Source organism: Centropristis striata, chromosome 4 (assembly GCF_030273125.1).
Source record: "Centropristis striata isolate RG_2023a ecotype Rhode Island chromosome 4, C.striata_1.0, whole genome shotgun sequence".
NCBI classification, from domain to species: domain Eukaryota; kingdom Metazoa; phylum Chordata; class Actinopteri; order Perciformes; family Serranidae; genus Centropristis; species Centropristis striata.
This window is the reverse complement of record NC_081520.1, coordinates 32,537,292-32,554,650: the sequence shown is the minus strand read 5'-3', so window position 1 is coordinate 32,554,650 and position 17,359 is coordinate 32,537,292. Positions and strand designations below refer to the sequence as shown.

General features: G+C 37.7%; 1 protein-coding gene across 2 annotated transcripts in view; it reads left to right on the top strand.

Annotated features, from left to right (window-relative positions):
* hip1 (huntingtin interacting protein 1) overlaps positions 1–14,081 on the top strand; it is a 78,571-nt gene extending 64,490 nt beyond the window's left edge. For both annotated transcript variants that reach the window (XM_059330465.1, XM_059330466.1), the window contains exons 22-31: positions 391–527; positions 1,382–1,492; positions 1,708–1,766; positions 4,667–4,760; positions 5,768–5,868; positions 6,080–6,185; positions 6,727–6,850; positions 7,954–8,015; positions 9,422–9,539; positions 10,729–14,081. In XM_059330465.1, coding sequence (XP_059186448.1) covers positions 391–527; positions 1,382–1,492; positions 1,708–1,766; positions 4,667–4,760; positions 5,768–5,868; positions 6,080–6,185; positions 6,727–6,850; positions 7,954–8,015; positions 9,422–9,539; positions 10,729–10,739 — 923 coding nt within the window. In that variant the 3' untranslated portion in view covers positions 10,740–14,081. The remainder of the gene's footprint in view (positions 1–390; positions 528–1,381; positions 1,493–1,707; positions 1,767–4,666; positions 4,761–5,767; positions 5,869–6,079; positions 6,186–6,726; positions 6,851–7,953; positions 8,016–9,421; positions 9,540–10,728) is intronic.
* The last annotated feature ends 3,278 nt before the right edge of the window (positions 14,082–17,359 follow it).

Here is a 17,359-nt window from a genome sequence, read left to right as displayed (position 1 = left end):
CCGTACCATTGAGGGACTCATTTAATTACTTAATATAGTGTGATTTATTTTTTATAAAGCCTAATCACTTTAAATCATCAATCACTTATCATATATTTTATGTTAAATCTCGACCTGTAAAGTAACTAAAGCTGTCAGCTAAATGTAGTGGAGTAAAAAGTGCAATATTTGCCTCAAAATGTAGTCAAGTAGAAGTATAAAGTTACATTAGATGGAAATAATCAAGTGAAGTACAGGTACCTCAAAATTGTACTTAAGTACAGTACTTGAGTAAATGTACTTAGTTACTTTCCACCACTGTCTATATTTTACATCTATCAGGAAATATGACTTATCTGGGTTCTTTTTTTTTGTATGTTTTTTCCCTGTCCCTGTCTTTGTCCCTGTCAGCCCTGTCAGAGAGTGTGAAGGCGTGCGGGGCTGAAGCTCTGGCTCTGCTGGCCCAGTTGAAGCAACAGGACAGCCTCGCTGCTGCAGACAACAGCAAGCTGAAGGCGGCTCTGGAGGCCATCCTGGCCACGGCGGAGGTCTATACTTCATACGAATGATTACTTACAGCTCTGAAAAAATTAAGAGACCACTGCAAAATGATCAGTTTTGCTGGTTTTACTATTTATACAGTCATTAGACCATTGTTTTGTTCAATTTCTCGTTCATTTTAATGCCTGGTACAACTAAAGGTACGTTTGTTTGGACAAATATAATGATAACAACAAAAATAGCTAATCAGAGTTTAATATCATTATAATGACCAATGTCATTATCAAGAAAACCATGGAAAATGTCTCGATATCAGCACATAAATTAAACCCTTATGAGCTATTTTTGTTGTTATCATTGTATTTGTCCAAACAAATGTACCTTTAGTTGTACCAGGCATTAAAATGAACAATAAAGTGAAAAAAACAAGGATGGTTTAACATTTTTTCATGACTGTACACTTCTGTATATATATATATATATATATATATATATATATATATATATATATATATATATGTGTGTGTATGTATATGTATATGTATATATATACTTGAACTACTGGAAATTGACTTTTCTATCATTTTCTAATTTATTGAGATGCACATATAGATTCCTTAGATCTTCTAGTTTCATATGATACCAGTATCACCAGTATATTTCGAAATATTCCTAATATTCCTGAGCCTGCTATGGCTCCGAAATATACGAGAACGGCGGAATTACTGACGGCCCGTCGTAAATGCTTAATATTAGCGGTCATGAATCATTATAATATTGCAGCGCAAAACCACAATACTATGCTATATCAATTTGTTGCCCCACCTCTAATCTAGACTGTGATAAATGTTTAAATGTGTTTAATTCTGACTCTAGTCTCTATCATTCTCTGGTCACTCAGAGGCTGCGTCCTCGGGGTCTGGAGCTGCAGCAGGGGGAACTGGGAGATCTGGTGGAGCAGGAAATGGCTGCCACTTCCGCTGCCGTGGAATCAGCAGCTGCCAGAATAGAGGTGTGTGTGTGTGTGTGTGTGTGTGTGTGTGTGTGTGTGTGTGTGTGTGTGTGTGTGTGTGTGTGTCTGTGTCTGTGTGTGTGTGTGTGTGTGTGTGTGTGTGTGTGTGTGTGTGTGTGAGTGAAAACTTTGCCCTCTGTTTCACTTTCCAGCAGTGTTGTTGACTTCAAAGTGTCTTTGTTTTGTCTCCCTTGTGCCTCGGCGAATCCCGACAGGAAATGCTCAACAAGTCTCGAGCAGTTGATACAGGAGTCAAGATGGAGGTCAATGAGAGGTAAAGCACAGATTAACTGGAGTCACTTTTTAATGCACAATAATGGAAGATTGTCTCCAATGTAAACAGGTTTAAACACAGTCTAACAAAAATGTTTAAACCTCAAATCAACTGAAACTTAAAGAATCATCACGGGCTGGACAGAATAGTTTGAAGCTTCATTTGTTACTCTATTCATTCTCAATCAATCAATCAATCAATCAATCAGTCGATCTTTTTTTGTATATAGTGTTTTTCATACAAGAGAAATGTAACACAAAGTGCTTCACATAAAAAAGGAAAATAATAGTTATAATCATAATAATAATAATAAAACACTGGTGGCAGGTTAGAAAAATAAAGTAGGGTAAGATCAAATAAAAACAAAAGCTAATAATAATAACAATAATAATGAAAAATATAAAGCTAGATAAAAATATGCAAATAATTATTATTAATAATAATGATAATTATAATAATAATTATAATAAATTAAAAAGTAAAGCATGATAGAAATAAATATATATAAATAGACTCATAAATAATAATGTTAAAGAGCTGATATCTAGCCATTTTCCATGGTTTTCTTGATAGTAACCAAAATCATAATAAAAAACAAATCTAGATATCAGTTCATAAATTAAATTCTTATGAGCTCGTTTTGTTGTTATCATTATATTTGTCCAAACAAATGTACCTTTAGTTGTACCAGGCATTAAAATGAACAAGAAATTGAAGAAAACAAGGGTGGTGTAATATTTTTTTCCATGACTGTATATGAGATTCAGAAGAGAAGAAGATTTGAACTAGATCGACAGAAAAGATCAACCTCATTACATTTACAAGAATATCACATTTCCCTGAAATAGAACGACAGTTGACCCACAAACAAACGTTTCTACTTTCTCAGGCTTTATAGTGTTTCTTCCACTCTCCATATGCAATGGCAGTAAGTTGTATTAAGATTAAAGCATAAATGTGAACTATCAGTGGCTAAAGCAACAACAACAACAACAACAACAACAACAACACATTTTTCATGTTAAATCTCAACCTGAAAAGTAACTAAAGCTGTCAGCTAAATTTTGTGGAGTAAAAAGTACAATACTTGCCTCAAATTGTAGTGTAGTAGAAGTATAAAGTAACATTAAATGGAAATACTCAAGTAAAGTAAAAGGACATCAAAATTGTACTTAACCCTTTATCAGGCAAAGAACCATACTTGGTAACTTGAGTGGACATCTATAACAGGTCTCCTCGCTGACAGTGACACTGTGGCATCTGACCAATCAGTAAATCATACAAGATTCAACTTTATTGTCATTGTATTAAATAAGTGTACAACTAAATGTACGTGTGCTTCTCATATATGAGGTGCTTTAAAAAAGACATTCAGACATGACAAGTAGTCTAAAAAGATAATAAATAGTTTAAAGGTAAAAAATAAGGTGGTGATGGATGCAAATTATGTGTTAGTGTCTATTTAGAGTTGCTGTGGGAAAGTGACTATAATAAATATAATAATAATAATAATGACTCAATTGACCTCGATTTGCAATATAAAAATGAAACATTTTGCAAAAAGTCTTGTAATATCCTCCAATAACACTTCAGGGTTGACATTTTCAATTTCCAAGAGTGCCCTATAAAGGGTTAAGTACAGTACGTTAGTGAATGTACTTAGTTACATTCTACCACTGGTTATAGATAGATGCAGCAAGCCTCCAATTATCTGTTTGTGAGCGAGCTAACCACAACATGTACTGGATGCCAACAAAGTCAATGAACTGGAAAAGGAAATAAAAGAGATGCTTTTCCACCAGGCAGCACAGCAGTCACATGATATATCTGAGTGAGGCTGCAGACGGTCACACACTGAGGCCTGACGTGAGAAGAATCTCATCAGTTCAGCCACAAAGCCTATGTCAACTATGAAGTCTGAAGCTGGCGTGGCACGTAATGTTTGTCTGCTGTGTTTTCATCCATGCAAACCTAAAATTAGTTTCCTCACACTGGTAATATCCTTCCTTCTTTCTTTTTTTTCTCTGGCGCAGCTTCACAAAATGGGTTTATTTATGTGGCAGAACTAACATCTCAACAGGAAGTTCAGAAATCTCTTGATTGCATTATTGTGCAGAAGCTCGGCTCTCTGCTCCAAACTTAAACTATCAAATCTTCACTAAACACTGCAAAGAAGGGCTGTCTGAAAACAATATAAAAACCCTAAATCTGAGGGAAATTATCTTGCTGCATGGACAGATCATTTCCCTTGACAAGATTTCTTGAATTAAGATTCTTAAATCTACAAATAAGCGTGTTGAACACTTAAAATAATAAATTAACTCTTAAAACAAGATCAATTATGTAACACTTTTAAATCTAAGTTGTTTTTTTATCTTGGTAAGAACCAAAGAATTTGCAGTGAACCGTCTAAGTCTGCAGGAGTGTCAGTTCAGCTGCAGGGTTTTTTGTCTTGTACTGATGTAAGAGTGCATGTCATCTATTAATTTGGCCTGTATCTTTTAATTTTATATTCATGCAGTCTGTGTAATAATTATCTTTGTGTGCAAATGCAATTAAACTTTTATTTTCTGTGTTCCTTTTTACCCTCTCTGACTTGTTGTGTCAGTAGCTGCTGCACCAGTGCTGATTTGAGGGATAATTACTAAAAGAAACAAACAACCAAAACCACAGCTACAAATATTACAAATACGTCAATCATCAAGAATTTAGGTCAGCTGTGCATTGGCCATGCCATAACAAGTCTGTGGGGAAACTTTTCACTGTTCAGAATAGTGAGGAAGATGTTTTTTTTTCTGTTTTGAGCTCCATCTTTTTAAAATGTGTCAGGCCTGATGAAACAGGTTGGTGGAGCTACAGTGCTTGACTGTTTGTGTCCTCTGCTCTGTCGCCCCCTGCAGGATTTTGGCATCCTGCACAGAGCTGATGGAGGCGATCAAGCAGCTCGTTCTGTCTTCCAAAAATCTGCAAAGGGACATCGTGGAGAGTGGCAGGGTGAGTTACACCAAATCTGCATTTTAACAGAGAGAGAGAGAGACTCACAGCAGTAATTTCTCACGAGATTGTCGGCGTCTGATTCCAACATCTCACTTCTCTGGACCGGCTGATGAGAATAACAGTCTTTCAACCATCATGGGTTAATATTATACACAAATGCTAATTTTGACTAAGTAGGTCAGCTGTATGTGTGCTATATATGTGTTATATGCTGCATTTCAAACTTTTACTTTCAGCACAAACTGCAGCTGCTCTTATAAACCGTATGCATACGATATGAGGACTTAATTATAACATGGCACCTTCAACTTTGACCCTCTCACTCATACAGACATGGAAAAAAGTAATAGACCACCCTTGTTTTCTTCAATTTCTTTTTCATTTTAATGCCTGGTACAACTAAGGTAAAAAAAAAATTGGACATATATAATGATAACAACAAAAATATCTTATAAGAGTTTAATTTAAGAGCTGATATCTAGACATTTTCCATGGTTTTCTTGATAATGATTTTGGTGATTATCAATAATTTAAATTTAAGGCCTTAAATGTCTAAAATTCTCTTTTTCTCATAAAATGTCTTAAATAAGATTTGAAAGGTCTTAAAAATATATTAATGTTACTTAAACTAAACTATAAACTTCAGTCTGGATTTTAAATGTTTTATATTGTCATATTTTGAGGACGTTATAACATAACTACAAAATAAACAAATGTTAGTTCACAAAAGAGAGTTTTCTGTTGTTTTGGGTTAAGCATATTTTATTCCAACATGAAAGAGCTGTGAATAAATTCATTTTCTTTCCAAGTAATTCCGGGCCTCCAATTTTCCTTCATGTCTTTTGTACTTTTTTGCCAGTATGGATGTGAAATAGGTCTTAAATTGTATTCATTGTGGTCTTAAAAAAGTCTTAAATTTGAGTTGTTGAAACCCACAGAGACCCTGGTTAATCATATATTGCTGGTTAATCATATATTGAAACGTTTCCTGTTTCGTCCACCAGGGGGCGGCCTCCCAGAAGGAATTTTATGCCAAGAACTCCCGCTGGACTGAGGGCCTGATCTCTGCCTCCAAAGCAGTGGGATGGGGCGCCACAGTCATGGTGTAAGTATCTGTCCTCCCTCCTGACCGTCTCCTGCTCACTACAGGGAATAAAAAGTACTTTCACAAGTGCTGTGAGAAGAAGAATGAAGAGGTGCCCTTTTACATGGAAATAAAAACCAAACACAAAAGTAAATCAGGTCTTTCATGAGTCAGCTGTTTCTCCCTGTGTTGTGAACAAAGTGGTCTGACTGTCAACACCGTGTCGTTCCAGAGATGCTGCTGATCTGGTGGTGCAGGGCAAAGGGAAGTTTGAGGAGCTGATGGTGTGCTCACATGAAATAGCTGCCAGCACAGCACAGCTCGTGGCCGCCTCCAAGGTGAGTTTTATGGTCTCAGGGTCTAAATTACAGTGGCCCTGAGAGCTTACATTTAAGAAAACACATGCAAATATAGCCTGGCTAACGCAAGACTAATCACAAATGAGATTAGTCTGGAAACCAGTCATTCATTTTTCCATAGAGGCGGTGTGGTTTACGATCCTCCAGAGCCGTTTATTGGGCGCTACGATTGTCTATCAAAAGCGTCTGCATGTAGCTCTAAATAAATCGTATCAGTTATTACCCGATGACGTATGTAGACATGTGCATCACTTTAAAGTGTCCTCTGGAAACACTTCTGTTGTGTTGTGGTCTATTTCCAGCGCTTGTGTTGTCAAATTGATTAAGATGCTTTCTTGATCTGCTTGTGTTTTGTTTTGCATGTGTTTTCTTAAGTTGCAGCACTTTGAGCTCTCAGAGCCACCGTACCAAATGGTTTAAATTTGTTTGATGAATAGATTAAGTTATATATACAGATATAAACAGGATCTCCATGTTGTAGATCTCACGTGTCTTGTCCTGTTGTGTTCTCCGTCTGCAGGTGAAAGCTGACAAAGACAGCTCCAACCTGCACCGCCTGCAGCAGGCGTCCCGTGCCGTCACACAGGCCACCGCAGCCGTCGTGGCCTCCACCAAGTCTGGGAAGTCCCAGATTGAAGAGAAAGGTGAGAGAAACAAGACTCGCTGGACATTTAGTCATTCATTTGTTTGATTTTCAATGTTTAAGGTGAGACACCACAGGTGGATCGAGGACAGATTTAACTAGTAGGCATCGCCATGACAACTTCCCCAGTTGGTTACTTGAATTAAGGCTGTTTAGAAACCTTATGTTTAATATACTAATGGGATATTATCTAATGTTAGCTTTTATTGTTAGCTTTTTTTTATCATGTATGCTTTTAAAATCTGTATTTGTTTATCCAAACTTTTTTTGGAAGAACATTCTTCAAACACATTTGAAAAAAAACAAACCCAAGTTCATAACAAGAACATATTGCACTATGACTGGTTCCACAGCAGTTTCTGTCCCGTCTTGTCTCATCACATATTGTCAGTGTGTGTTTTTTTTCTCTCACTAATTTAGCAATGCTGCTAGCAAAGTTACTTAGCCGAGAAGCTAGCGTTAGCGTTCATTCAAAACTTACCGTTCTTTTTGCAACTTCAAATGTCAGACGAAGTCTGTAATCTTTGAACTCGGCATGTTTTTCAAACTGCATTTGTTTTTTGTTGACCACTTCGTAGTTTTTATACCAGAACAAACTATCAACTGGCATCATTTTTGACAGTTCTTCTTCATCAGTTGTCTTGCAATTTGATTGGATGGATGCAGTCGGATCAAAATAACATGGATCGAATTTGATTGGACGTTGTGCCGACAGCACACGTCACACACACACAGACACACACAGACAGATACAGACACACACAGCGAGAGATGCACACATTTACACAAAGAGAGATAGAGCGCTCCTTAGTAACAGACTTTTTAATCTTTGGGTTTTGGGAAAAGTAGCAAGTCTTTTCAAGTCAAAAGGCTCAAGGCCAAGTAAAGTCACAAGTTATTAAGTCCAAGTCGAGTTGCAAGTCTCTTTACATTTTATCAAGTCGAGTCAAAAGTCAGCAAATTCATGACTTGAGTCTGACTCCAGTCCAAGTCATGTGACTCAAGTCCACACCTCTGGTACAAAATATCCAGTTGTTTTCTTTGTGTTTTTAAGTTTGAGTTCAACTCAACTCAAAAGAGTTGTTATTTGTTGTTTTTGTCCAGATACAATGGACTTCTCCAGCATGACTCTCACCCAGATCAAACGACAAGAGATGGACGCACAGGTAAGCTGTGCAAAACTGTAAAAATATCTTTATGTCTTCAAGAGCCACATAGTGGAGCTCTGAGTGTAACATCATAAACACAAGTGTTGAGTTCTGGGTGGTTTGTGTAAAGATGGATTTTGCTTGGAGTACAATGAACTCCTCTCTTACATATATTTTTTTATGTCTGTGTTGTTTTCTATTTATACTCAAACACAATTTATTCTACTTTTACTGAAAAAAACATGTTTTATGAACTAATGATATGTGAGTTTTTATTGATAGAAATTAGGGCTGGGCCATATATCGATATAGTTAAAACATTTTCTTTCTTTATATATAAATGCTGCCCTCACTAGGGTTTGTCATATTTAGTTCTTTTGTAATGTTTGTTATTCTTTTCTCATATAAATATATTTATTTCAGAAAAAGATTGGCCTATTTTATTTTATAGGCTATTTTTATGTAAGATATTTTTTTAAATGTGCACTTTATGGAGCTTTAAAAAGGTACCCCTGTTTTGACACAGTATTTATGTTCACTTAACCCATTGAAGCGTGGAAAGCGGATACGTCGTTTTGTAGTATTTGTATAAGCTCTCAAATACTTTTTGAATTTCATTTCTATCTGCTACAGAGGCTGAAAAATCTATTATTTAGTAGGAAGAGTTGACACTTCTGTTGAATTTCCAGAAAAACTTCAGGTTTTCGGGGGTTATTTTAAAATCGCCCAGAGGTTTTACAGCCAGTTTTAGGCGTCGATGGGTTAAATAAACGGTTTCAACAAAACTACTTGTGACATTTCATATTAGGCTTTGACTGAACATTTGCTCTCACTTTGCGATTAAAATATTGGGAAATATCTTGTATATCGATATTCAGTCTTAATATATCGGGATATGACTTTTGGTCCATATCACCCCCCAGCCCTAATAGATATATTAATAAAGTTTCCTCATTAGACTCTGAAGGTGTATTGTATTTGGTCCAGTGAGAAGCTGAATGAATGAACACTTCACTGTGTAATGTAGCTGTGCTAAAGAAAAACACAGAAAGGTCTGGACCTGCTCATACACATGGTCCGTTGTTGTACACACACACACACACGCAAACACACACACACACACACAGGGCCTCTATTTAAAGTGTGTTTTTACTAAAAACCTGTGTGAATACTGATTGTTTAACTGGGCTTTAGAAAGCATCCAAAAGACAGCAGAGAGAAAATTATATAATATAACTAGCGAGAGTTTTATTTACCACTCCTCGGTCTAATTTAATTAAGTCTGGATGATATTTTTTTAATATTTTCATCAAGACTTTTTAGTGTATGTCATTCAGAAATAATGATCTGTTAAGGGAAATGACAGGTGTGTGTGTGTCTGTGTGTGTCTGTGTCTGTGTCTGTCTGTGTCCGTCCGTCCTCAGGTCCTGGTTCTGGAGCTGGAAACCCGTCTGCAGAAGGAGCGAGAGCGTCTCGGCGAGCTGAGGAAGAAACATTACGAGCTGGCCGGGGTAGCGGAGGGCTGGGGCGAGCAAGAAGAGGGTAAGGACGGAGGACGAGCACCACGATATGAACCAGTGTTATAGTGCAAGTTCACACTTCACAAGAGCAAGAGCAAAGTTCAGCTCACACAGATTAAAGTGAACTAGTTTATGTTCGTCGTTCACAATTTTAAAGTTTAAAGTCAAGTTCATGTTTATTTCTTCTGTTTAAAAATAAAATAAAAATGAAGCTTCACCTCAGTATGATAAATTTGACGTTCTGACTTGTTTTTGGACAACACGGCTGCTCCCTGAAAGTGAAGCCAAAACATCTCAGTCGCCCCCTGGTGGCCAGCTGCTGTATAGGTCATAAATCCAACCGTCTATGTCAGTGGATGGGACGTGGGCTAAACTAAAAAGTCAAAGAACACATCAGAAAAATGTTTTCTAAAGATGGTTTCTGTCATTTTAGGTATCACACTGTCTGTTCAAATGCGTTTTTTCTGAAGATTGGTTTTAATTAGTTATTTGTAGCTTTTAAAAGAGGGTGTAAGCTTGTGATTGACAGCCGTGTTGACTTTGCTGTTGTACGTCCTGTATTCAGGATGGTTTGGATAAATTTTTGTACAGTGTAGTCAGGCGGTTTAGGACCAGATTTGAGAAGAATGGGGACACGCCAGACAAAAGCACCACATTTTTTCCACATGCTCTCTATCACCATAGGTTTCAATTTTTGTTAGGAGCCACTTCCAATTACGTAAAAACATGGCGAAAATAAACATATATATTGGATCAAATAATCATCTAGTGATATTCTCAATAGCTTTAAATGATTCCTTGACCCATCAAATGTATATTTTGACACCAAGATTGACCTTCTAAGTGGCTTGGAAGATATATTGGTTCTCATAGACTTTATATGGCTGCCATCTCTGATCAGCAATCTTGATGAAGTGGCTCCCATCAAAAATTGAAACCTATAGTGATAGAGAGCATGTGGAAAAAACGTGGTGCTTTGTCCAGCGTGTCCCCTTTATTTATCTTAGCCGCCTGACTAGTGGGAGGAAGTGGAGACACAACATCCATCTTTATACACAGTTCGAAGAAAATAAACACGACTCAAATCATTATCTGTCCCAAGAGTTAATGACATTAGTTGCAATCGATACATTCAGTTCACTGTTCACCAAAAGCATGGCCACGTTCAATGAATGTACTCTAAAATCTGTCCGTCTCCTCCTCCTCCACAGGCACTGGTTGAGGCCCGCCCCGCCCGTCGTCCCCCTCCTCCACCAGAAGACCGCCGTCTGTCTGCCTCTTTCTATTTATACACTCTTCACTCTCTCTCTTCCTTGTTTTTCTCTTCTCTCTTTTTTGTTTGTTTGTTATCAAAGCCAAATTAAAAGGTGCTTCTTTTTCTAAATCTAAACCTGCTTCTCAACTCGTGTCCAAAAGCTTCCATAAGGGACGGTACCATGGGACGGAAAGGGGGCACTAAAGGGAGCTACAAATGGATGTTTTGGGGGGGGGGGGGGGGGCGGCCTGGCCACGGCCTCACCCCCCGTGTCCCCCCCCTCCCCCAGCACTGTGCTGGTGGAAAGCAGTCAAAGAGAAGTGGATCTGAGTATTTATTGTCATTTTCTTCCCCATTTTTTGGAGTCGCAGCGACTAGGAGCACAAGTTCTACTCAAGACATCCCAGGATGCACTGCACAAGGGCCAAACTCTCAGCAGGAGGGGGGAGATCAGTGACTGTTCTTGCCCCAGACCCAAACTCATGTCTCTGTGTGACATAGATGGCATGCATGCTCTCCTCCTCCTCCTACAAACAAGTGTTTATGAAGCTGCAGCAGGAGCTTCCTGAGCTGCTCCCTGTCTTTCTCTTCCTCCCTAGTTTCTTCCTATTCTGTTCTCACTGTGAGTTATCACCTTATTAAGTCCATACCGCTTCACCGGCTGGTTCACTGGACTTTCTGCCTTTCACCTCTCCACCATTGTAACGACCATGACTGTTAACTCAGGCCCCCCTTATTTTTCTCTTCAAGATGCTTGCATGGAAACTCTTAAAAAAAGGCTCCAGAACTGGAGTTTTTTTCTCTCTCAGCAGTCTTCTCCCGGCGAGCTTTGAGAACTACCTCATGCTACATCCTCCGAGGTAGAGGTGCATCATGGGTAGGACTGATGAGAGAGAGCCCATCACTCAAAACACTAAAGACATGGGGCCATTTTTTGTCATTTCCCCCCTTTTTTTATTGGTTTAAGGTAGGAAAAGGAGTAGTGGGAGGAAAAAAACTCTTTTTATATATAAAAAAAAAAAAGTTTGGCAGAAAAAGCAAAAATTGTTAAATAGAATTTAAGACACTTTTTGTACGGAGTTACCTTTTGAGCCTTTATTATGCAGTCAAACAGAATGGGTTGCAAATAAAATATGTTTGATGGCAAGTAAAATACATTTAAAATGCACAAAAAGCACCAAAAGTTCTTACTAGACACCGGTTTTCTTGATAATAACCAAAATCATTATCAAGAAAACCATGGAAAATGTCTAGATATTAGTTCTTAAATTAAACTCTTATGAGCTATTTTTGTTGTTATCATTATATTTTTCCAAACAAATGTACCTTTAGTTGTACCAGGCATTAAAATGAAAAATAAAATGAAGAAAACAAGGGGTGGTCTAATAATTTTTTCATGACTCTATTTAAATTTGGGCATTTTAACATAGCGGTCTATGAGGATTGACCCCCTCTGGCCGGTTCAGGAACTGCAGTTTTTTTTGCATCAAAAGTTGTTTTTATTACAGCTAGTAAAGTTTTGGCGTTTTGATTCACATTAATACATTTTTAAGCACAAATTTATTTACTTGCAATCAAACATTTTTTAATTGCAGCGTGGATAGTTTTGCTCTCAAACTTTTTCTGTTTGATTGGATCATAAAGACACAAAAGCAGCTCCGTAATTATTGGTGCATATTTTTACAAATGTGACCGATCGAGCAGCACAACAACAACACAGACACAGCAGCAGCTGGATCCGGTCACATAACGAACTGCTGACGGTGTCTTCTTCTGACAGACGGCTGTTCCTCGAGATGTTTTGACTCTGCCACCAGGACCAGCGTGCTCCCAGCGAGGACGACACAAGGCTGCCAGCTCAGTCAGAGAACAAAATTTGCAGAAGCAACAAAAGGAAACCCTACAAAGTTATTTTTTTCTCAAGCTTGAATGTCGGTTTTGGGACATTTCAGGCTGCACAAAACTTTTATTCATGAAATGTTTTATCCGGTTTATCACATGCCTCTTCGGAAACACCCTGCAGGACTGACGGCTGACTGCAGTTTTTATAAATCCTTCACTAACAGTCTGCATCGCCAGGACCACAATGGACTCTGAAGTCTGCAGCACACAGTGACTGCAGTGTTTTCAATAATAGCTTCCTACAGACCAAGTAGCTGTGTATATATAAACTACAAGCCTTCTGTTGTTGGAAATACTTGTTTGCTTTCTTTTAATCTTAAAGCATCCAATAGCATTATGTTTTCTTTGCATCTCTCCAAGTAAGGATTCAGTTTAAATGAATTAGGGATACAAAGTGGTGCACAGGAGGTCGCTATTTCACGGAGTTCCTCCTGAGACTGACGGACTGACGTCGTGGACTCTGTGAGCAGTCTGATTTATGCCTTTTTGTGTAAACGATGAGATGAGTAGGCGTCCGTTTTTTTAACCCAACACCTTATTTCTTCTGTTTGATGACAGCGATAATGATTATTCTCTTCGTGTCTTAACAAACTTGGTTTTGACGCTCTGCTTCAGCTGTGTATCTAAAAAAAAGTTGTGACACTGGTTTATTTAACAGATGCTGGTTGAATAGTATTTGCCAATAATTCTTTTAAAAAATAGTTTTCAACCTCTCGCAGAAGCAGACGGGTGCATCAAAAGACAAGAGACGTGTTTTATTAGTCAGGATTTGAACTAATTTCCCCCTCATTTGACGCCAACCCATCTGCTGCTCCAAGCTGGTTAGAACAAACAGCAGGTATTATTTGCAGTACTGTTTGTTGGGTGCAGGTCTTTGTATTTAATAATGATTTTAGCTGTTTTCTGTCACTTCTTCCACACCTGGGTAGCTGATTTCATTAGAAATTTGATTATAAAACAGAAAAAGATGCCATAAAAAGAAGGATAGATCTGCTTTTTTATATGGTATTTCAAGTGTCTCGACAGATTAAATGAACGCACCTTGAGTGATATTTGGTTGTATTTTTTCCCAAATATTCTTTATTAACCTCTCCCCCCCTCCCTCTCTATCTCTATCTGTTTTTCTCTCCCTCTCCCCTTCTCTCACCCCTCTCTCTCTCTCTCTCTCTCTCTCTCCATCTCTCCCTCCCTCTCTCTTTTTCTCCCTCCCCCCCCCCCCCTCTCTGTGTCTGTAGTCCGACCAGCTCAGCCAGCCTTTCAAACTGCCTCACACTGTAGTAAAAGAGAAACAAATACTCACATAGCAACATTGAAATATGTCTTTGTATGATATACTAAAACTATGTTGGTGGGTTTGTTTTTATTTTTTCAGTTTTTAAAATAAATATTTCAACTCGTTAATACGGACCCTGATGTGACTGTGGTTTTTGTGATGAGGAGGAGGTGTCTCTTTCACCTGAAGTTTAAGCAGGAAAAACATCAAAGAAGTCCACAAAAATCAAAAAATGTATTTTGTAGGAGATAGTATGCATGTTAATGTCAGTATATATACTTAAGTACTGTACTTGAGGTACTTGTACTTCAATTTTTCATTTTATGCAGCTGCATACTTTTACTTTTCTTCTTTTTAGAGAAGGCAGATATTTAACTTTTTACTCTACACTTAGGGCTGAGCGATAATTCAATATGATCATTTATTTTCTTGAATTGTGTCGTGATGAAACAATTTATGAAGTTGTCATGAAACACAGTTCTCTATCGTCTCAAGACTTTCTCTCCACTCCGTTACATATTTCACATGTACTTGGTAGCTGGAGAGATCTCTTCACTCAGAGAACCGAGGTTACAATGTAACCACACGTCGCCTCATCTAAAGTGATAATAACCACAGGCGCAAACAAACTCAAATTTTCCCATAAAATCTGATGTAAGAGTTAATTTGCAAAAACAGATTTTCCTAAACCATGTTTTTTTTTTTTGGTTCGAAAAGCTGGTTGGTTCTCCCAGTAGGATTTCTGCAATTCTTCATATTTTCCCTAAACCACTCTTTTTTCTTTTTTTTTACTGTGCACTAAAAGTAAAATCACTCAATGTTGTTTTTTGAATCTGTTTTTGCAGATTTTGCAAAACTCTTCGTATATTTATTGTTTCTCCAGAATATCACTTAAAACAGCAGTGAACAAACACAGGCTTTACTATTATTATTATTATTATTATTATTATTATGTGGTTATTTTTATTAGCCAGGCTCCAACTACATTTATTTAACAACTGTGGTTAATGTAGAGTATATATACGGAAGCCCTGAAAGGCAAGGTGACTTTTTTTTTTCAGGCATTATTGGCCAAAACCTGAGTTTATCTCATACATTAAAATAATATAAAAATCACCTTGCCTTTCAGGGCTTCTGTAGGTATATATATGTAACAACTGGTGAACATTTATTTCAGTGCTTAGAAAACATGTACGTCCATCCATCCATCCATTCTCGTCCGCTCATCCGGGGCCGGGTCGCGGGGGCAGCAGGCTAAGCAGGGCATTCCAGACGTCCCTCTCCCCAGCCACAACGTCCAGCTCCTCCTGGAGGACCCCCAGGTGTTCCCAGGCCAGGAGAGAGATATAATCCCTCCACCATGTTCTGGGTCTTCCCCGGGGCCTCCTACCAGTTGGACGTGCCCGGAACACCTCTAACGGGAGGCGCCCGTTATGTACATGTCATGTACATTAAAATCCAAAAAGGAACACTTTTTTTTTTCTTCCTGTCACCTCATTTCCAAGAAAGAAATTAAAAAAATAAATCTTTGAAATTAATAAATAAATTAAATCAAATAATCTGAAAAAATACACATTTATGACTGTAAGAAACTTACATTTATTTTATTTATTTTTTGTAACTTTCTTTGTATTTGTGACATTCACGTTAAAACAAAACAGTATGGGTAATAGTACAAAGATGTTGGTAACACAGGCCATATAATAGTGAGAAAGAAAAAACTAAGAAACATAACACGCAGAGCAAAAACAAAAAATAGCACATGAGTGATTTCCAATTACAGCAGATTAGAATTCATATGAATAGAATCTGATGCATTGATATAGATTAAATGACCCAACAGCAGATAAAAGATGCAAAAATATATTTCATGATAGTCAATGTGATAAAGTATTGTGTGCGTGCGTGCGTGCGTGCGTGCGTGCGTGCGTGCGTGCGTGCGTGTGTGCGTGCGTGTGTGTGTGTGTGAGTGTGTGAGAGAGAGCAACAAAAGTCAAAAGTGGCTCAGTAACTCTTTTACCTCACATCTTCTTCACAGCTAAAATACTAATGCACCTAATTGATTTTTTGGGAGGGTAGGAATCTTTCCAGTAAAAGCATCGACTCGTGCAACTCAAAGTGCTTTGATGCTCTGTTGTACTTATAATGTATATTTGGGAGGGACAGGCCGAGTTTTGTGTTGCTCTTTCTCTCCTTTTAAAGCTGCAAAGAATTATCCATCAATTAGCTGTCAATAATTAAATTAATTGCAGATTTTTTTACAGAAAAAATTAACTGATTTGTGGACAAAACAAGACATTAGAGGACATCATCTTTGGTTTTGGGAAACGCTGGTTGACATTTTCCACCATTTTCTGACCTCTCATAGACCAAAACACTGAGCAATTAATTGAGAAAATAGGAGATTTATCAACAATAATTTAAAAAATAATTGTTAGTTGCATCCTCGGACATTTGCGTTATAAATTGATGCAAGAAAATTAATCAGAAAGCAGAAAAAAGTCATGGTTTTCTTGATTCTTGATTTTGGTTATTATCAAGAAAACCATGGAAAATGTCTAGAAATTACCTCTTAAATTAAGCTTTTACAAGCCATTTTTGTTGTTATCATTATATTCGTCCAAAGAAGTGTGCCTTTAGTTGTACCAGGTATTACTGACTTTTTTCAAATTAGTGACAGAAACTTGTGTTGTTGCTCCAACTCCAAACCGCCTGCTCACATCACAGCAGAAGCACCAAAATAACTCCTACACGCAGAAATGTTCGAGGCATTGAGGAAATGAATCATGTAATCTGAAACCACTGTGCTGAGATTACAGAAATTCCTAATCTGGGTTGCTCCAGGATCAACCACATCTTCTCATAAGACTCTTATTTCTTTGTATCTGCAGTGCGAAGACTCTCACTGAGACAGTTACAGGTTGTTGTTGTTGTTGTTGTTGTTGTTATCTACTATGAGCTTCAAACGTAGAGGAAACTCTTGAAGACATGTTGATAATAATGTCTGATTGGCCAGGTGTCCTGCAGGTGTTCCTCCACTGCACTCAATGAACCACACCTGCTATCAGGTGCAGGCAGAACACATGTGTACCTTCTCCAGTGGTAGAAAAAGTATTCTGATCTCATACTTAAGTAAAAGTACTAATACCACACTGTGACATTACTCCACTACAAGTAAAAGTCCTGCATCAAAACTTACTGAAGTAAAAGTACAAAAGTATCAGCATCAAAATGTACTTAAAGTATCAAAGGTAAAAGTACTCGTTATGCAGAATGAACCAGTTTACAGTGTTAAATTCTACATATTCCAAATATATGCTCACATGTGGAAAAGAGGTGAAACTGACAGAGAAGTACTGAAGATTAACAGAAAATCAACCAATATGTCAGTCTTATTAAAACAGCAACTGTC